Here is a 22,639-nt window from a genome sequence, read left to right on the forward strand (position 1 = left end):
CGTTTTCCCTCTTTTTGGCTCTGCTAGGGTTTCACCCTTTTTCATTTCTCATTTTCGGTTTGCTCTTCCATTGTCATGGAAGGCTAAATTTCTGGATTAAGTTCCTTTGTTAATGTATTACAACTCTTGAGGTTTTGTTATTATAGCATTTTCGGTTTCTCTATTGTTGATTTCTTCTATCTTTTCTGAATATGGTTTGCTTAATCCCATTGCTTAGAAACAGGTTGGTTGAGTTTATCTTCACTTAGTTGATTTACTCTCCCTAGTGCATGAATGCTTAGTTCGTGTGAATTTGTTAATCGTTTCATACCTTTACTGATTTCGCTTAGTTTGATGTTTAGGTTCTGGAACTTTGAATTGATTATCGCTTAGTTAATTGATTCTCAACAAATTCGGAAGTTAATGGTTGGAATCTAAAAATAATCTTTTGAAACCGAGGATTGAGTTGTGAACAAACGAACCAAAGGGATTTAGCCGTTTTATTACATTGTTTAACTACTATTTCTGAATTTGATTTATGTTCATACTATCCAACAACAAAACCCCCATTGTGTTATGTGTGTGAGTATAAGGTGTTTGAAGCTTTTCCTGAAAGATAATCCATGGGAAGCGACCTAGGAGTCACTTCCTAGTAGTGCAGTTTTAATTGTTATATTATTTGTATCGGGTACGACCTCNTACTATCCAACAACAAAACCCCCCTTGTGTGTGTGTGAGTATAAGGTGTTTGAAGCTTTGCCTGAAATATAATCCGTGGGAAACGACCTAGGAGTCACTTCCTAGTACTGTAGTTTTAATTGTTATATTATTTGTATCGGGTACAGCCTCGATCAATACGTCATCTAGTGACTGTTCTGGTTGGAATCAATTCATCTTTTTTGTTCCTAACCATAGTCATACCCCCTTCTTTGGACCACTTGAATTGGGCATACCCAAGTACTATTAGATATGGGATAAAACATCCCAGCATCCAACAATTTTAATCACTTCCTTCTTCACCACTTCCTTCATAGTAGGATTCAGACGTCTCTGAAGTTGTGCAACTAGTTTATAATCCACTTCCATGTGGATTTTATGCATACAATATGATGGGCTGATTCCATGCAAATCAGTCAGTGTCCATCCAATTAGTTGTTGTTCTTCATCAGATGATAGGGTACTACTGATTATTACCAGTTTTTGACCTCCGTCCTATAAGAAAACATACTTCAGATTTGAAGGAAGTAATTTCAACTCCACTTTCGGAACCTCGTTTTTTTTCTCTCTTTAACTAGTTCCTAAGTGTGACTCTGATCAGATGTACCCTTGTGGGGTGCATCCAACTCTGCCATACATGCTTTAATCAGTTTCTCTTCCTCAGTACTGCTTCCTTCCAACTCTCCTCTCAAGACCTTATCCAATGAACTACTATTACTCAAGTGAATGTCATTGAGCATGAATAAGTCCTTAATAACATCCACTCGAAAGCAGTGTTGTTTATCTTTTGGGTGTTGCATTGCCTCAAACACATTAAAATTCACCTTTTGATCTTGTACGCTTACCTTCAACTTTCCGTCATCAACATCAATAATGACCCTAGCAGTCTTCATGAAGGGTCAACCTAGAATAAGTGGGACCTCAATGTCCTCCTTAATATTCATGATGACAAAATCGACATGAAAAACCAATCCATCTACCTTGACTAGAACATCCTCATCAACTCCATAAGGATACTTCACTGATCTGTTAGCAAGTTAAAGAGTCATCCTAGTAGGCTTGATTTCCAACTCCTTAATCTTCTTCAACATGGATAGAGGCATCAGATTAATACTGGCACCCAAATCAAGCAGTGCCTTTCCTAATGATAGTTCACCGATAGTGACTCATATTGTGAAGTTTCCTAGATCTTTAGTCTTCTCAGGTAAAGACTTCTAAAAGATAGCACTGCATCAAACTTCCAATGTCATTGTCTCTTCTGAAAGCTTTCTCTTCTTTGCCAACAGATCTTTCATGAATTTAGCATATGTGGGCATATGTTCCATCGTCTCCATGAAAGAAATGTTGATCTGTAAGTTCTTGAATATATCCAAGAACCTGGTGTGTTGTCTGTCCTTGTCCTTTTTGGAAGGTTTCTTTGGATAAGGAAGATCCTTCAACTGAGATAGGTCACTCTTCCTCTTATCATTGTTCTCCCTTATAGCATCCTCATTATTCACAATTCCTTCCTAAACTTCTGCTGTATAACCCTTTTGTGTTTCTCTAGTTTCCTTCTTTTCTTCCTCAACCTCAGTTTCTCTAAGAACCTCATCTTCAACCGCTAAATTCTCACCAATACCCTTACCAATAACCTTCCCACTTTTAGTAGTGATAGATTTGTAGTATTCCTTAGGGTTGGTTTGAGTATTGGCTGAGAATTATTGACGGTCTGAGTGTTGTTTTGCGATCTGCTTAGCCAATTGTCCTACCCGAGTCTCCAGATTTCTGATGGATGCATTAGTATTTTTATGGTTTGAAATGGAGACTAGCATGAATTTCTCCAAAGTATCTTCCAATTTTGTCAGCCTCTCATGTAATGGTGGGTGTGGACCCTGCTGATATGATGGTTGAAATCATGGTAGCCTATTAGGTGGTCTTGCCTCCACCCATAATTCTGATTCTAGTTCTGATATCCCCTCTAACCCTATGAGAAATGATTGTTAAGGAAATTACACTAGTGAGGTTGGTTATTCGCATATTGAACCTCTTCTGCTTGTGTGTTTGTAGGCATTGAGCATTGAGCAGTAACATGGCCACCTCCACAAAACTCATAGTGTAGCACTTGTTGCTGGATCGGAGGAGTCTGTACCACATTTAGTGAGACCTCAATTTTTTGTGTTAGAATCTTGTTATGAGCCAGAATAGCATCAGAAATGTTCAAATATAATACCCCTCTTTTCTGTACGGTTCTCATGTTGTGTTGAGCTTGCCTATTTGTGGAAGATAAAGTAGTGATGATCCTGGTGGCTTGCTCAGCATCAACAATCATCATAGTGCCACCTGATGTGACATCCAATATCATCTTTGTCTTTGGTCCACTTTTTCAAACCCGTGGTTGGGACATTTCCTCAACAACATCTGGAAACGTTCCCAAGCCTCATAGAATGCCTCTTTTGTACCTTGTCTGAATGTTGAGATTTCAAACTTGGCATGCACATATCTAGTTGGAGGGAAAAATCTCATCAAGAACTTATTTCCAAGTCACTCCAATTGGTTAAGCTTTGGGTAGGATGTGATTTGAGTCATTCCATAGCTTCACCAAGAAGAGAAAATGGAAACAACATCATATATGCAGGTCCCCTCTCATTATCTGAATGCCCCATAGTCGCCACCAACTCATAGAAATTGTCCAGATGAGCATATCGATCTTCATAATCCTTGCCTGTGAACTGGTGAACACTAACCAAATTCATGTATGTCGGCTTGATTTCCATTGTCCTTTCGGTGTGTGGAATAATAATGCTAGAATAGTGCCTAGTAGAGGTGTCAAAACGGGCTACCCGGACGGGTTTGGGCTAACCCACATAGGGTTCAGGCTAAACTAGGCTGAGCTAAAAAGCCCATATACAATTTATACATATCAAATTGTTATCCAAACCTGCCCTAAACGGGTTGTGGGTTGTGGCGGGCTGACCTGCATAAACTAAATTTTGTTTTTTGTTTTTTTAACATATTTAATCTATTCAAAAATATATATATTATTTGATAATAACATATAATTTTTTTAACACATTTGTTATGCCAAAAAATGCAACCAAATTTATAGATCTAATGCATTGTGTTTGAGTCAAAATGTGAAGTTAAGTCCACATGTATGATTTTTAACATAACGTTTTCATTGAATATCTCATTTCTATTGGACTCTCACTCTCTAATATACTTTGTAACTTCACTTTAATATGGTTGTGTGAAGTTCTCTATAGTAAAGAATTATGTTAATTTTAGTTTTGTTGTAAACGTTATTTTCTTTATTATGTTTTTGTTGTAAAAGTTAAATCTAATTAATACACAATAATACAATATTTATTATATATTTTTTATTATAAGTTGTTTTGTAAATTTTCACTTAGTGCTTATTATCAAGCCAAAGGTCCAAAAAAAGTTAAAACAAATAAGTAAAACAAGTAGCCCGAGCCCGCCCGGGTAAGCTCAGCCTGAGCCCGTATTTAAAATAATCCGGTCGGGTCGGGCTAAAAAGCCCGGATTCTATAAAAAGTACTTAATATGATACCCAAACCCTATAAATTTTCGGACTTTGGCGGGCTGGCCCGACTGGGCTCGGCCGTTTTGACAGCTCTAGTGCCTAGGACCTTGGTACATGGCATAGTCACCTAACATCTTCCTTGGAGGATTAGGCCTTGGGTTATTTACAGTGACATTGTTGCCATTCTCCATCTTGTCTAATCGGGGATCTGAAACTACAAACTGTTCAGAACTGCACTGTGTTTCCTAAGTATTTTTCTTCTTCTTCTTCTTCTCTTTTGCCTTCTTGCGGTTACTCTTTGCTAACTTCTCAATCTCAGGATTATACTGTAGTTTCTCGTCATAAGCTTTACCTCGCAAAAGCATAACTAAGAAGACTAAAGCAAAGGTTAGCATAAGAGTTAGCTATACTACAAAAAATTAAAGACTAACTATGTACAAGACTCAATCAAATCCGTAAAGATCTAATATAAATCACTCATTGCTCCCCGGCAACGGCGCCAAAAACTTGTTAGGTATTTATGGAACGGCAAGCGAACCGTATCATTCAAGTAATAAAATCCGGTAAAGTATTGGGATATCGTCCTCATGGAGGAATTCCTACAAACATGAATTGAGCAACTATTTACAAGAATTGGTTTGATAATTTGACATTGGTTTTATAAAAAGATTAAATTGAAATAAAAGTTTAATTATGAAATTAAATGAGTCGGGATCGAAATTCATCGGTCTTTCCCTTTTGACATCCATAGATTCAATTCCAAACAACTTGTGAAGTTACTGATTTTGATGTATATTTTTGGTAAATCAATTACATTAATTCCTTGAGTGTAAAATTATTAGATAATCACTCAATTACCAATTCCTTGGATAATTGACTGATTAACTAGCATTAAAGTTAATGTAAAAGCAATTCATATATCAGTGTCCATTCCTGGAATAGTGATACATGAAGGAAGATGATCCAATTTCCCAGTTAAACTTGAACCCAAAAACAAGAACTCATTAGCTAATTAAACTCAAGTAATAAAAAAGGGATAAATTTCCCAAAATCATATAACAATTACATTAGAATTGAATCTAGGAGTACAAGGTAAGAAGATTACATTTCAAATCCCAACAATGAAGATCTAGTCATTCATCCTCGCTATTACAATGCTCGATTCATGAAAGTATACAAGAAAATTGGATTTAGAGTCGTTCTCACGACTTCTATCGTCGTTCCTAGTGTTTCTCTCCTAAATTTTGTGCCTCAAAGCTTTTGAAAAGTGATTGTGTAATACTTTATGAATTCTGAAATTGCCCATATCAGTTCTAACTTCAAAACCCTCACCCAAGCTAAATATTCTCGCTTGGGCGAGAGAATAAGAGAATTCTAGGCCTTAGCAACTCGCTTGGGCGAGGTGCCCCTCTCTTGGGCGAGGATCCCTCGCTTGGGCGAGGATCAGGCAGGACAACCAGGTATTTTTAGCTCCATTTGTTGCTTGAGCGACAATCCCTCGCCCAAGCGAGGGACAACAGTGACTAGTGATTTTCCTCCTATTTGTGGCTTGGGTGACACTTTTCTCGCTTAGGTGAGGCTTGTAGTGTTCAGAAGCTCCAATCTTCTCCTTTTTCTCATTTTTTTCCTTATTTCTTAACCTGAAACAACGTAAACACATAAATTCCTACACATAACAAGTTTGACTAAGTTATCAGGAACCATACGCAATTACAGCATAAATATGTATTAAGTGCCCCGAATTCATATACATCTCATTAACAATTTGGCACTTAACACTCCATCTATTTCACAAAGCATATTATGGATTGATAAAGCATATAGTACATAAGAGGAACTTAAAGAATGACTCTCCCACGACAATCTTTTCAAATTGTTGAATTACAAGAATCCATTGCCAACTTAAACAAGGAGAATTAAGTATAACAAACTATTTTACAGAATTGAAAATTCTATGAAATAAACTTGATAATTCAAGCATCTCCCAAAATGTGTACGTGAAATTCCCTACATTTGTAATACCATGACCAATGTAACGAGATACAAGATTGAAGATAAGGTCATTAAAAGAATGCAATGCCAAATTGTCTTTATATATATTGTATAAAATAATTAACATAAATATATAATAAAATTATATGTGTTGATATTTAAGTTTAATAGACTTTTTAGAAAGTTTGAGTTTAACCTATAAATGTTTGAGTTTGACATGTTTATTAAAATATTTGGTATGGTTTATCATAGGTCATGTACTAAATCTCTCATAGAAGGTCTAATTTGTTTTCACTCTTACTCACTTGTATGGAAAATGCTTTGCTAGTAAAGAGAAAACCCATATATTAATTTCTAGAATAAATATTCATTTTAGTCCTTCATATTTTTCGACCTTACTAGTTTAATCATTCGAAAAAGAAAAGACCTAAAATGGTCACCAAAAATTTCAAATGTTGGTCAAATTAGTCCTTTTTGGGGTCAAATTAGTCTTTGTCAAGTGTTGTAAAACATACTAAAAAGAACTAATTTGACCCACATTTAAAATTTCGGGGGATCATCTTAGGTCTTTTTCTTTTTTGAAGGATTAAACTGGTAAAGTCGAAAAATATGAGGACTAAAATATATGTTTACTCTAATTTCTATGCAGTCAAAATGATTAATATTCTAATATCCACAAGAAGTGACATGATTCATCTTAAAAAATGATAAGTATCACATTTCAAAGTAAGACATGAAAGTATGAATGTCAATTACAATTTATTATTAAAAAGTGTGAATTTATTTTATTTAATTTTATTATTATAAATCAATTTAACCATACTATTTGTACGAATATAAATGTATTAACAAGATTTATGTGCTTTCTATTTATTCTTTATCCATATTTGTCATGAGTTTTCTAATATGAATGGTTTAATTCACAATTGCAACAACAACTGCATATTTTATTATGGAATAGGTAATGTCATTATATTTATCACATCATCATGAAAAAATTCTAGAATTAAAGCTAAAATAGTAATGTGATACATTTTATATCATCAACACATTTAGCTCAATCGTTATCAGAATAACCATGAAGACTAAAAGTTTTGAAAGGACTGAACTTTATTCCATAATATATTGTGTCTATAAATTATGTTAGAATTCTTTTGTTGCTTGAAAATGAATTTCACTAGCACAAAGCATGTACCTTGATAGCAAATTTATCCATATATGATATTTGGTCTTGTTACACAAATATAGCAAGAGCCTATTAAGCTTCTATACAACCTTTCATCAACCTTTTCAGCATAATCCTCTTTACAGAACTTATCATTTTGCTTCATTGGAATTGGTTTGCATTCTTGCATATTAAACTTCTTGAGAACATCCCTCGTGTATTTTTATCGGCACACAAATATTTCATTTTGATTTTGTTGTACATACATACCAAGAAAGAATGTCATTCTTGCAAAGCTCATCATTTCAAAGGCATCATTCTTTTTTCTTGGAATTTGTCAATCAATTCCTGTAACAAAGAAACCATCAATACAAGGAGATATCATAAGTATTTTATCATCAACTTTTTTAACATATAAGATAAATTCAATTGAACTCGTCTATGTTTACCAAGTATGCATCAATTCGGTTTTACTAAGACTTTAGTGCTTGTTTTAGATCATATAGTATTCTGTTCAACCTATATATCTTCTCCTTTTGTTGCTACTGCACAAAACCTTTTGGTTGTTCCATTAAAAAAATTCTTCATTCAAGTAGACTTTAAAAAAAAAAGCCATTGAAGATCCATTTGGTGTATGACCAAAGCATTTTACACAGTAAGTACCAACAACATTCTTATGATATCCAACCTGACAACTAGAGCAAAAGTTTAAGAGAAATCTACCACAAAATTCTAGGTATATCTGTTCATATAACCATTAATATTGAACTTGATCTTCTAAGCTAATTTGACCATCGTAGCTTTCAGTAGTTAAACTTCTTTTTCTGTAATTCGTTTAACCTCTTCATAGGATTGATATTTTTTCTTTTTCTCATTTGGGATTATTATCATTTGTTCTTGTCGGTTATTAACTTCCTTGGTATGTAGGTAATCACCTATAGTGATTGATCTAGTGGTCTAATATGTTCAAATAATTTTCAGGTTTTTGCACTGTCAATGCTACTGCTTTCGACAAAAGTCTTTATTTTTTCAAATTCATTTTTGATGTTATTGTTACATCAATATATCTTGGGTACAACACTACCATGTTCATGTCTATCTGCTCAACATTTAACATACTTTTTGCATATCTATTTAGAAAAGTGTCCAAGGTAACTAAATAACAATTGGTACCCCTCAAACAAGATAAAGAAGACAACTAGTCCCAGAGTTGGCAGCTTTAACAAATAATTAAGGTTGTCAGACATGGCCTTTAAGGAAGTTCTTGATCATATGGTATTTTTCTATGGCGGTCATTCATTGACGAGAGACTTCAACTTAATGAGTCACGGGAGGGTATATGTACACAAATAGATTGTTTCCAGGTTTCAAACCATGACCTCCAGGTCACGAAGCAGACAACTTGTTTTGAAGCTCACCCTCTTTCTTTTTCAAGTGGTGCAACATGAACACTTCTTAGGAGGTCACTCATCTTAGTATTAGTCTTGTTGAATGATATTATGGAGTATTGATGTAATCTGGTGCATTAGTATTTGAATAATTGTACCTATTTGTTGGGTGAAAGAAGAGGCAACAATGAATCATAGGTACATATTGGAACTTGGTTTGTTGAAAACCATAAGTGAGAACTTTTGAGCGTGAAATCTAAAAAACTCTCAAGTCTCATATAGAAAGTTTTGAAAAAAAACAACTCTCAAGTCCTATATTGGAGAGATGATGAACATGGAAAAAAAATCCAATGTTATAAATAGAGGCATTCTCCCCTGATTATAATTCGCCCCAAGTCGAATGCGCTATCATTCAATTTTTTCTTTCTCCCTCATATTTTTCGTCGATGCATTTCCGGCAAACTTCTCCCCCTTTCTTTCCATGGTATTGAGAATTGACACAAGCAGCCAAATTGTGGGAATTTCTAGAACTGACACTAGTAGTCAGTATTGAAAGAAAATAATTGACACAGGTAGCCATATCGTGGGCATTTCGAGAACTGACACGGGTAGTCAGTATTGAGGGAAAAGAATTGACACATGTAGCCATATTGTGGGCATTTCGGAAACTGACACTGGTAGTCAGTATTGATGAAAAAGAATTGGCACTGGTAGCCATATTGTGGGCATTTCGAGAACTGACACTAGTAGTCAGTATTAAGGGAAAATAATTGGCACCGGTAGCCATATTATGGACAATTCGAGAACTGACACTAGTAGTTAGTATTGTGGGAAAAGAATTGGCATGTGTAGCCATACTATGTGAATTTTGAGAATTGGCACTAGTAGCCATATTGTGGTGGGTGTATTCTAGATTGGTTCTTACAGTGCAGTAAGAATTCAATAACAGAGATCTAGGTTGTTTTATCTTGAGGACGGCGTGGTTGATATACTGCTTGCACATTTTGGGCAGTATCATGAAACGTCTTAAAGAAAGCGACATGGTCCTGACTCAGTCAATATGTATCATTTCGAGTCATTTAGAATTGTTGCAAGCTACGGTAACAATAATTTTAAGACGTTTCTAATGCAATGGCATTCGTAGATAATATTACTGGACCGAACAACTATGACATGAATAAGTCATTTCAGTTTGATGGAACAAATTTCAAACGGTGGCAACATAAGATGTAATTTTTCTACCCTATGAGAAAAGTTGCACACATTCTGAAAACTGATGTCCTAGTACTGCCGGAAAAAGCTGAAAAAAAGGAAAGGAATAAACTAGCTATTGATATAGCTCTCTCGGATGAAAATGATTAATTTTGTAAGAATTTCATTCTGAATGAGTTGTCTGATGATCTCTATGATTACTACAGCTCATACAAGTCTGCCAAATTAATTTGGTATGCACTTGAAAGAAAAATATGATATTGAGGAAGCTGAGACTAAAAAGTATGTTGTTAGTCGTTACATCAAGTATTAGATAACTGATAATAAATCAATAGAGTCTCGGTCCTATGAGATATATAGAATTGTTTCTCATGAAATCATTTCAAAGGGTATGCGCCTAGAGCATATAAATGTTTATTCAATGGGTATGTTGTAAACAGCAAGTCGTACAAGTTTTATGACATTAATGCAAAAGTGATCATTGAGTCTAATGATGTTGATTTCAATGAAAAGAAATTCTCTTTTAAATTGAGGAATAGCAGGAGCACATCAACTAGTCAAATACATGTGATTAGAGATAATGATAAAAATAAAAGGTTTGAAATAGAACCTAGAATTAATAGGAGAGCAACAACTACTAGAGAGTATAGACCTCATTATATTGTCTATATATTAGAGGAGAATCCATCAACTTTCCAAGAAGTTTTGACTTCTTTGGATGCAGATTTGTGACAAGAGGTCATAAATGATGAGATGGACTATATAGAGTCTATAGCAAGAAACAAACTATTTTGGTTCAATTAACTATGGAAGTTGAAATAATAGCACTAACAACAACTAGTAAAGAAGCAAGTTGGCTGAGAAGCTTGCTTGTAGAGATTCTCCTATTGGAAAAACTGATACCATTTGTGTTGATTCATTGTGATAGTACTACAACTATTATAAAAATTGAGAACCACTTTTATAACGATAAGAAACGACAAATTCGTCGTAAGCACAACACCATTAGAGAATTATTCTCTACAGGAGCTGTTAGAGTGGATCACGTATGCAATGAGAATAACTTAGCAGATCCTTTAACGAAAGGACTGGCTAGAGAGAAAGTCCATAATACTTCTAAGAGTATGAGATTATTGCCCTTAGAACGAGGATCACTCATGATAGTAACCCAACCTAACTGAATGGAGATCCCAAGAAATAGGTTCATTGGGTAATAACAAGTTGTAAAGTGATATGAGAATGAACATGCTATAAAATTATGAGAAGTGTGATTCCTGCAGCATATGTAAGGATTAGTTAAACTCTTAATGAGATCTATACTCCAATTGGAGTGGAGTACCTAGACTATAGAAGTACTCTTGATAGACTCACCTATGTGAATGTGGAAGTGGGGGTCACTTCCTACGAAATTTTGGGGCATAAAGTTCTATAACGTTCACTATATTGGGATAGACATGCATGGCCTTTAACGTATGGGCTTTAGAGGATACACCTTTGAAAATGTTAAGTGTGGTTTGATGTCGGAGATAGAGTTCAATATTACGAGTCACTCTAGTAAAATCTGAATCTTACTATGCAAAAGTTCAAGCCGCATGACACCTTTGTTTATGCACAATCTTATTGAGACCATAAATATTCTCGGAAATCATTTTTCAATTTCAAGTGGGGGATTGTTGGAACTTGATTTGTTGAAAACCATAAGTGAGAACTTTTGGGTGTGAAATCTAAAAAACTCTCAAGTCTCACATAGAAAAGTTTTGAAAAAAACAACTCCCAAGTCCCACATTAGAGAGATGAGAAACATGGAAAATATCATGTTATAAATAGAGGCATTCTCCCCTCATTATAATTCGCCCCAAGTCGAATACACTTGCATTCAACTTTTTCTTTCTCCCTCATATTTCTCGTCGATGCATTTCTGGCAAACTTCTCCCTTTTTCTTTCTTCGGTACTGAGAATTGGCACATGCAGCCAAATTATGAGAATTTCAAGAACTGACACTGGTAGTCAGTATTGAGGGAAATGAATTGGCATGGGTAGCCATATTGTGAGCATTTCAAGAATTGACACTGGTAGTCAGTATTGTGGGGAAAAAATTGAAACATGTAGCCATATTGTGGGAATTTCGAGAATTGGCACTGGTAGCCATATTGTGGTGGGTGTATTTGAGATTGGTTCTTACAGCACAGTAAGAATTAGATAATAGAGATATGAGCTTTTTTATCATGGGGATGGCGTGGTTGATAGACAGTATGCACATTTTGGTTCGTGCCACAAAACGCCTTAAAGAGAGTGACTTGGTCGTAATTAAGTCAACAAGTATTATTTCATGGCATTTACAGTTGTTGCAAGCTACGGTAACAATAGTACCAGATACTCCAACATCACATGAATTTGAAAGGGTGAAAGGATACTTTGGAGCTAGTGCAATTATGTATTATAGATAACTTCTCTATTTTGGTTCCAATTGATTTCAACAACAAGAATTATAATCAGACATTAACACTCCTTTGCTTGATTGCATTGATATTAGGGTAGCTCTGCTCATGTCCACACAATGCCCATTTAAATTAGGATGGGAATGGGCATGCCCATTTTTAAATAGGGCATGAAATATCATGTCATGCCCGCCCTAAACATGGGTAGGGCGGACTTGTGGGCCGCCCTAAATTAATAAAAAATCTAAAATAATCTAGTACATGGTTAGTGTAATTCTCAACTCTTTCTGGATCATTATAAAACTGCATGCTATTTACATCATTATGAAATTAAATTCTCAACACTTTCTAGATCTTTAAACATTGTAGAAGAATAATGTACGTTTTAATCAAACAGATATATCTTTAAACACAAACTTCCATAACCATCACAATTAGCATTGTACACTCATAGTCTCAATCTAAATGTCAAATACAAAAATAGATATAATAAGAACAAAAGTTAAGTGTCATCAACTCATCATTGGGTGATCATATTCATATTAAGAAAACTATATGCTCATTGCTCCTTATCTTTAATCAATCACCACTGGCCTTGAATGCAAATCACTATCATCATCATCATCTGCATATAACCATTCAAAGAAAACAATTAAATTCACATGTAAATTGTGATTCAACATAATTCAAATGCTAGTTTGAATTAATTACCATTTTAAGCAAATTCATGCAACCAATTGTGAGAACAAATCAAAGCTTGAACATTTTTTGGTAAGAGACGACTCATATATTTGCTAAGGACACGTGCACCAATGTTAAATGCAGATTCAGATGCAACAGTAGCAATGAGAATGCTTAGTAAGTCACGAGCCATTAATGATAAATCGGGAAAACAAGATGCTCTAACCTTCCACCATTTCAAGACATCTAAATCTTAATCTTCATTAAAGTTAATCTCCCAAATTGGTTCATCCAAGTATGCATCTAGTTGAGACTTTCCGGCTTGACTTATGAGATGTTGATTATGTTTTTTCAACTCCTATAAAATTTGATAACAATTAACAAAGAAATAAAAAATAGATAACAATTAAAATATCAATGGACAAAAATAAATAAACTTACATCAAACATCCTTTTTTGTCAGAACTCATACATGGAGTTTGAGGGGTTGCAGTTGTATTGCACCTTTTCATAATTGAGTTAGAAGAATTGTTGCTTGCATACTTTTCAAAAAGCATGTGCAACTTTGAACTCACATGTTCTACTTTTTGACCAGCAATATAATCATCAACTTCTAAGAAACAACACTTTAACATGCCTAATTTCATTCGTGGGTCAAGAACCGCTCCCATAGCACAGCACAACACTATAATCATCCCAATATTTGTTAAACTTCACATCATCTTCTCACCCATCTTCTTTATAACTTCATCTTCATCATTTAAATTTCAAAGAAGAACACGTTGAATTTTCCAAACTTGCATGAAATATAAGTTAGTGATGGAATAGGATATGCCAGAGATTAATTCGGTAATTTGAAAGAATGGACATTAGAAGATACTTCCTCCAGTTTAATATTTTTGTAATAAACCTCATAAGAAGATATTGTATTTATTTTAATAGGTTAGGGCTTAGTATATGGGTGTAGAAGTCATGTTATTGTTGGATAAGGTATTGCTTATGAGAGTTATCATGGACAAGGATATATGTCCTATAATTTTCCTTTCCTCATGTCCCGAATTAATTATACTACACGAGATAATATTAAAATATTAATTTTTGTTTTTATAACTTTTCTTTTTAAATGAATGAAGTTTTTTCATTGGCTTGGAATACAAAATAAAACATGAACGAAGACATGTGATCCTTGTCCCAGTTATCACAACCAATTGTAAACACTTATGGGGCCTATTATTTTTTACTTTTTCCATTTGAAAATAATTATGCATTCTAAGTTGCCATCTACCAACAATGCATTTGTCATCGGATCCCAAAAAGATCAAAATGTTAAAGTTTTTTGTGAACAATACTTATTGAAAGGACAGATACACATTCAAAAAAAATAATTCCTTAACCATAGATGAAGAATACTCTTGATAATACTGATACAAAAATTACCAAAAACTATTTAAAATAATATGTCCCTTCTATAATTGTTGTATTATCATAATGGTTGTACTTTGAAATTCATTTTGCTTTCTGCACCACCTATAAATTGTAAAGATTGTATACTCAATACCTGAAAAATAAGAATGCTCCAGACACTTTTTCTATACTATTAAGAGCATTTGTTTATTCGATGGGTAAGAAACTAATTTATTCTGGGGTGTACGGCTATTCCTATGTCACTACTGAGAATCGAAATTTTAACTTTTAGTCTTTTTGGGAGTGGGACTAAGAGGAATGTTGTTTCATAACTTGAAAGTAACGCTCTTAACATGAACTTTGGTCCTGGTTGAATAAAACAATGTTCATCACAACTTCAGTAAGCAAAACAATCTTCATTCATCAATTTCAACTTTATCACCTGTTTTTGGAATTTTATGAGAAATGCTAGCAAAAACTATTTTCAAGTACCTCTTATTTGTACTTGTATTTGTGGATTTCATAAGACACTACTGAATTATATAACTTCACTCTTCCACTAAAGTGAGTTTCAGCATAAAGTGATTAAGTGTTTTACTTAAATTGCATCAAAATCTCAACCCAAAGGTGTACATAAATTCAACAAACTAGCACTTTTAAATTTTACCTTTGTGTAGACAATTTTTACTTCTATTGTTTTTAACGGTGTAGTGATAAAAGTGAGGAGCAACTTCTAAGCTTTAGTACCAGGAAGAAAGTAACTTTTGATTCCAATGTCGAAACCTATCAGGCTGTTCTACAGGATGAAGCACCTGAGAAGAAGAACATTGATGAAGCAAAGGTGGAAGCTTGGGCAACAAAGCCAACCCAATCAAAGTCTTCTTCCTCTAATGATAGTTCTGTGACTTCAACTGGATCTTACCCTCCAAACCACAGGTATCAGAATTCTCGGGACAGTGACGACGAATTGGATTATAGGGCTAGTGATCTAAGTGGCGATGATGAAGGTGACAATGGAGACTTTGAAGAAGAACATGGAATGGTATACTCGAGTCCAACCCAAACTTATGATAATAGCGATGATGTGAACTCAGTTGGGTTGAACTTGAATCCTAATGCAAGAGACAGAAGTGTTTATGTTCATCCTGTGCTGAATCCAGTTGAAAATCTCACTCAGTGGAAAGTGGTTAAGTCTGAATGGAGGTGCTTCTGTAACTGCTTCTACCTTTGTTTCTCATGTATATTAATTTAAAACAAGTTTGCATTGGTGCGGTTTTCGGGTGTAGTATAGTATTAGGAATGGATTGTTTAATTCTTTTATGGAGATGATAAAGTGTGATTTTTACTTCTATGGTGTAATTTGTAATTGGATTAGTTTGATCATGTGCTTTATCTATATAATGTGTCTCCATAATGTGTCTCCATAATGTGTCAACCTTTGATAATTTTCTTGTAACATTGCCACAACTATTTAGGCAGGATATATTACAAATCCATTCTTATAAATATGATTTACTTTTTTCTTCCCAATTTTATGATCATGCTTGCAGTTAATTCCTGCACCTTTTTAATCCATGGTGCTGATACAGCCATACTCTTAAATGCAATGTTTTGGCTAATTGGCTAATATTATTTCTGTGAGTGGCATACTTCTCAGGATAGAAAGAGATAGCTTGATATCTGACATTAGTCAAATGTGATTTCACTCTGAAAATGAGGGATTTAAGGAACATGCTTGCAGCATTATATATACACATTATAGATATGCTTGTAGTAATTGAGATAGGAAATTATCTAGTACTGTTAAACCTCAAGGACTGAGTTTCTGAGTTTTAACCAAACTTGGTTGCAAGATTTTAGTTGAATCTTGAGATGTACATATTTCCTGTGGTATATTTCAATTATAACTAGGAATCCCATCATATCAAGCAATCTTTCATTTTTAACCACTGAATCTTGCGCCATAAATCTATCCATCCATCAATGACACTTGAATTATGATTTGATACTCTTTTCTTTCTCAAAATTCAAGAGTAACTGATAAGATAATCAGGTTGAAATTTGTGTGGTACAACTTATCATCAATGTATTGAAGATTAGATGTTGCCAAAAGGTCAAATAAGAAAACAAAGGGGTTCAAATATTACAACCTGTGCATGTATGTGCAGCCGCACAGACAACACAGCTAGTTTCTTCAAAGGTAATAATACTCCAATAGAAGAACCAAGATCGGATTACTTATGTCTTAGCAATCTACTCCACATTGTTTGAGAATTGGACCTGTTTTCTTGGGCAAGAAAACATCAAAGCGCACCCAAATCATTGAGAAAATTAATGCTAAAAGTATTGACCAGAGGACTACTATAGTAGGAGTTCTGTTTTGCCTTCCCATTAGACCTTTGAGGAAAGGATATAGGTGCACAATGACCCAGAAGGAAAAGAATAACTTCCCAAATAAAGGGCCCCATGAGTCATAGCCATTGTTAATGGCGTCAGAGATTCCGGCCACGATTCCCACCATATTCAAGATTACAAGACTTGTTGGTGGGATGAGAAGAGTAGTCCACTTGAACAGATAGAGCTTTCCCAATAGAGTGCCATCTGCTGTTTTTTCTCTCACAGTGAAATTAGTAGTGTCTAGTCCACCAACTTTAAGGAGACCTTGAAATACAGCGAAAAGATGTGCAGAAACACCTCCGATGACCCAGAATTGTTCATTGCGCCACCAGTCCTGAATGCTGACTCCACTCCACCGGAGCTCAAGAACACAAGTTAAAATGATGCAGATAAATAGAGCCATTAACCAAATGCTAGCAAGGGTTGTCAGCTGCATAGAAGAGAACTTTGGTCACAAGACATGAATCTAATGACAAGAGAGTAACTGTTTTCTTATCCTTTTCTTGTTTCAAAATTAATTGTGAATCTGAGCCTAAGGAAAATGAGTTATCCTAGCTTTGTAATCACACGAAACTATCATTGATTTTGTCTTGAATTTGCGACAAAATATATGCCTACTTCCCCGATTGCTCTCACTAGCCAAAATGCGACATTTCATTTTGAAGTCCTGAGGCTTATCTTTCATATAGATCCTTTTACATTCTAATAGGACTTGAGATTGAGAGAATAAATAGAGATTAAGCAGTAAAGCATTGTATATTGTTCACGAGGCAGCGAAAGTCAAGCTGTATTCGAGCTAGTCAAATGTAACAAATTTATAATCATGCAACTTACAGTGGGCATGATGAACTTTCCAGTCAGAAGACAGACAGCGGGAATTGTACAGTATACCAAAAGAGGGATGGAAGTGAATGGATAAACAATGGCATTAGTGTATGCCAGCCGCTGGAGCCATTTCAGTTTTCCACTATAGCCATACCATAATGGGCAATACCCACTAAAGAAAATCTCAGTAGAACCAAGAGCCCATTTCAAAACTTGGTGTAATCGATCTGACAGATTTATCGGAGCGGATCCCTTAAAAGCTGCTCTTTCTGGCATGCAGTACACTGATTTCCATCCTCTACAATGCATGTTAAAACCAGTTAAGATGTCTTCTGTGACTGAACCATAAAGCCATCCAATCTGCAGAGGAAAAAAATTGTCAAGATGATTTGATTGGTTAACAGTGAACACTCGTGAAATTCTAAGTAATTGCAGGAAATAAAGTAAATGTCCATTAAAAATGCATTCTTAATGTGTATAGCCAAAAGTCCTACGATCAACCAATCTCGGATGTATTTTCCATTTTAAGGATTATGTACACAATTCAAAATGGAAAGAATTCAGTGCATTAACTGTATTATTACCTCTTTGCCCCATTCAGTTTTCTCTTCATATCCACAGCTTATAACATGAATGGCCTCCTTCATCATTAATCTAGAATTGATGCCTTTTGGAAGTCCACCATCTTCCATCAAAGTGGAAGCAATGAAAACCGGTGACTGTCCAAATCGTTTCTCAAAATTTTTCTTTGACGTGAAGGATGGTTCCTCTTGCTCGTCAAAGCCTTCAAGCTCTTCACCCATCTCTTCAAGATCAAAAATGGAACGAGAGTCACCAGAACAACAGCAGCATGAAGGCCAGGAGGAACTGCTCATCTTTGACCTTTTCTCAGATAGTGGCTTATAGCCATATAATGCTTGCCTATTGAACACACATCCGGTACCAACATACACTGGGCCTTGAATCCCATCAAGGCCTTTCATGTTGATCTATGAACAAAGCAACATTCAAGGCAGAAATTAAAGATCATTTAGTGTAAATGCAATTTGTAGCAGAGTCTAAATTAATGTCCCTTACATCAAATAGCACTGTATTGTGATTAGCATATCTATCGTTGCAATCGATGCCATCAAACCTTCGTGGAAATTGGACATAAGCAAGCTTCTTTCCAAGTTGAGGGTCCATTAAAAAGCACATAGCCTCCCTTAGAACCTTGCTATTGTTTATGTATTGGTCACAATCCAGATTCAACAAAAAAGGTGCATTGCTAAGCACAGCAGAAACACGAACCTTATGAGGAAATACAGCATTGCAGAAGTTAGTTATAAACAACTTCTCTAATGTCCTGGTCTTGACATGAACTAAACAATATACTTGAATTTTAAGCTACTTACCAAAGCATTCATGGCACCAGCTTTCTTGTGGTGTTTATAACCGAGACGCTTTTCCCTTGAAATGTATACAAGCCGTGGTAGTTCCTTTCCTTCCTTGTCTGGTGCACCAGCACTTCCCAGACACACCTACAAAGTAAAGTTCACATGTTGTTTTAGTTCTTGGTTTGTTGAATCAATTAATATTCACATTTGTTAAGATGCTATCTTCTCTTTTTTTGTTCATTAATGACAAAAAGAAATAACTGGAGAGTGCAAGTGCCTAACCTGAATCATTCCTGAATGATCATCAGTGTTGTTCCCAGGCCATGGTGTACCATCTTGCATTACCCACCCCTCTTCAGGTTTTTTCTGAGCCTCTGCAACCAATACATTAATTCTCACCTTGAATTCTTCATACTCTCTCTGAAAAGTACAAAGCAACAAAATTTCCAAAATAATAAAAAGAATTATCTCTCACATGGATAATCAAACAAAATCAAAATGTATGCTTATGTAGTTCATGACTTATCTATATAGTCCCTACCTTCATGGCCCTGCGGTCCCGAACAAATGCGGGGTGCACCTTATCTTTCAAGTAATCAACTTTCTGAGAGAAATAAGACTCAGGTGCCCTTGGCTCAATGTTATACTTGTTACAAAAAGGAACCCATATCCTTGCAAACTGAGCTGTTTCCGACAAGGTATCGTAGAGAAGCATAGATGCACTGTCATCTGAGACATAGCAGCTAACCTTCTCAGCAGGGTACTCAACAGACAAGACCGATAAAACTGTGTTTGCTGTGATTATAGGTGGTTCTTTCAAAGGGTCTGCAGTGGTCACAAAGATATCAACAGGTCCTAGAAGCTTTTCCTCAAATCTTATGGACAAGCGGTCGAGGTAAGTTTCACGAGTGATGGGGAACCACTTTGGGAGTTGGTCAAGCAGCCAAGACAATGCAAGCCAGACTTCACAGATTACTGAGATTAACCATAAGGCGAATGCATCATGAACTGGTGTCGAGATGCGATATTGGAAGAAGAAAACTAGGATAGTGAAACGCAGGATTATGACTATGCGGTATGGGTTGATTAGGCTTGAAGGTATTGAGACTTTACGCCATAATGGTTGCCTTGCTTCAGCCAAACTGCAAAGTGTGGAAGGAGAAATTTTAGTTACCAGTGCAAGTGCTCACACATACTTACATACACATCTGACATTACACATTACTACACTTTACCTATCATCTCAGTGTCTCACATAGTACAGTTTTCAACATTTGATTATAGGACAAAGTTTGACATAGTATAGGTATTTGTGCAGCCAATTTCCAATAACAACATTGCGCGTGTAACAGTTTATCAATGAAAATATAACATGTACAACAAACTGTAACACATATTCTCCTTCATTGTAATTGATCCCAACCCATATTTTAAGCTTAAATTCTGATTCTTCCAGATCCACATGTGTGAGATCATTTGTTTGCAGCATATGTGCAAGAAGCAGTTTTCTTCAGTGAAAGTTGTGGTAACAACAATACAATAACAACAAAGTCTTTATCTCACTAGGTGGGGTCAGTTACGTGGATCTAAGGATGCCATAATACTCTATCATAAATGCTCAATGCTCAGTGAAAGTTGTGGTAACAACAATAAGAGGCTAAAAAGAAAGATATGCTTAATTTCTTTTGCTATTGTATTCAGAAACCAAAATGAAAAAGCAGTTTTATATATACATGAGTTATAGAGTAATTCATTTCATTATGAGAATAAATTATCTCATGGTATAAGAAGATAAGTTATTTCCTTCAACCTCTAAAATCACGACATTGTCCTATTTAATTATTTTCTACAAAAATATTTCTAAAACTAAACAAAATAGTACACATATCATATTTTTAACTGGATGAGATAAGTTATCTCGTGGTACGAGGAAATACTTTATTCTTAATGGACCATTTGATAAAAGATGACTTACAGGTAGCCATCTTCTCCTTGGTCTTTGATCACAAGACTTATCTTTTCTGGCCCCTCTTTCAATTTCTCTGCATTGCTGAAAAATCCTTTCTCTCCTTCAAAATCCTTACTAGCAACTAGACATCAGAAGAACAACTCAAAAGGTGTATATACTATAAACAGCATAACAGAAAGCCTCACAAGGGAAAAAGTAATTATTGTGGAATGGAATATAATTAGCAACTTAGAGTTTAAAAATTTGTCCAAAATTTTAATTAATAGAAGCTTCTTAATTACCAATTCCAGCTAAAGAGAAAGCTTGATTTTCATTGTGTTGCCAATGCTGTTGATTGTAGTCTCCATTTTCCTGTAAAAGACACAACAGCCTCAGTCTCCTTTTGAGTATGTATTCATTCAATTAAGAGTGTGCTTGACAAAGATTAAACAATAATGTGTTGTGTAGAACTAAAATTATACAACAAAGGGGGAAATTAAAGTTGTACTAAACATTTTTTTAGAAAAAACTTCGAAAGAAAACTAGTTACATTGTTTTGAAATCAGTCACAGTTTTCTCATTGTGAAATTAAATACTTAAGATATATCATTACCATTGTTTTAAATTATGGACAGGTATCATCTGTGGAGCAATATTATAGTTGCAGTAACTACTATGATTGCATTACAATACAACTATGGTATGATACTAAATCATAATAATGAGATCACATCAGACCATAGTGCAATCACATCAGACTACGTTTGGACGGTATCAAATTAAAAAAAAATTATTCACAAGAAAAACTCACAGTGAAATGCATGCATATGTATCGTAATGATTACAACTACCCTATCAGCAACCATGTCCTCAATGGAAAACATAATCATAATTTAAAACACTTATTATTAATCTGTAAAAAGAACTTCACACCCTTCATATAATACATAATAATATTTTTTTTCTCAGTTCATCCACAGAGAAGGCCATTTCAAATGAAATTATTTCTATTATCATAGCAATAATAATATCATTTCAAGTTAAGGATTATGTTTGAACCATCAAAGTAAGGTTTAAGGATTATGTTTGAACCATCAAAGTAAGGTTTAAGGAGAAGAAGGAAGTTCAATACCTCATCTGAGTCAGAATGAGAGATATGTAGTCCATTTCGGGGTTGGGAAACAGTGGTTAAGGTTTCAGCCATGGTGTTTGAGGCCACAACAAGCAGGAAGAAAAGGTTGTATATTGTGTAGAAAGAAGGAGAAAGAGTGTGTTATTATAAGAAATGAATGGTTGAGAGTGATGAGAAAGAAAGAATAAAGAAGTAGTGATTGGAATATAATGAGAGTAAACATCAATCAAATCATTTACAGTGAGAGTTGGTAAGTCATGGATTTTTGAGTTGGGAAGTACTTCATTTGCTGCAACCTTGCTTGCTATGCCAACATAGTTCTGCATGTAAATGCATGCATGTAGTATAAGCTAGCTAGTGTGAATGTAATTAACTTCTAGTTCTATATAAATTTATGCAACATCAATAAGAATTTACATCTTTTTATCATTAAAATTAACTATATAGCTCATATCAAATGAA

The 22,639-nt window shown here is 34.9% G+C and overlaps 2 protein-coding genes across 2 annotated transcripts; one reads left to right on the forward strand and one right to left on the reverse strand.

The window, feature by feature from the left end:
* Nucleotides 14,883-15,932, forward strand: LOC109359824 (the record flags this gene model as incomplete). The annotated part of the gene is made up of 2 exons (XM_019604520.1): nt 14,883-14,899; nt 15,211-15,932. Coding segments are annotated over 2 exons (558 nt in total), but the record flags the coding sequence as incomplete, so codon positions are not given.
* On the reverse strand, nt 16,345-21,082 carry LOC109359825 (cellulose synthase A catalytic subunit 4 [UDP-forming]-like). Its single transcript, XM_019604521.1, has 8 exons — nt 21,073-21,082; nt 19,639-20,282; nt 19,380-19,517; nt 19,116-19,241; nt 18,799-19,011; nt 18,306-18,710; nt 17,731-18,081; nt 16,345-17,326 (listed from the first exon to the last, which is right to left on the reverse strand). The coding sequence occupies exons 1-8, from the start codon at nt 21,080-21,082 to the stop codon at nt 16,745-16,747; spliced, it is 2,469 nt and encodes an 822-aa protein (XP_019460066.1). The 3' UTR covers nt 16,345-16,744.

The sequence above is a fragment of the Lupinus angustifolius genome, chromosome LG11 (assembly GCF_001865875.1).
Source record: "Lupinus angustifolius cultivar Tanjil chromosome LG11, LupAngTanjil_v1.0, whole genome shotgun sequence".
Taxonomy (NCBI): domain Eukaryota; kingdom Viridiplantae; phylum Streptophyta; class Magnoliopsida; order Fabales; family Fabaceae; genus Lupinus; species Lupinus angustifolius.

What these genes read in the sequence shown, in the direction of transcription:
- LOC109359825 (XM_019604521.1), bottom strand. An exon ending in GGGACCGCAGGGCCATGAAG is followed by an intron (nt 19,518 to 19,638) that starts GTAGGGACTATA and finishes TGTACTTTTCAG; the next exon opens with AGAGAGTATGAAGAATTCAA. An exon ending in ATCATTCAGGAATGATTCAG is followed by an intron (nt 19,242 to 19,379) that starts GTTAGGCACTTG and finishes TTTACTTTGTAG; the next exon opens with GTGTGTCTGGGAAGTGCTGG.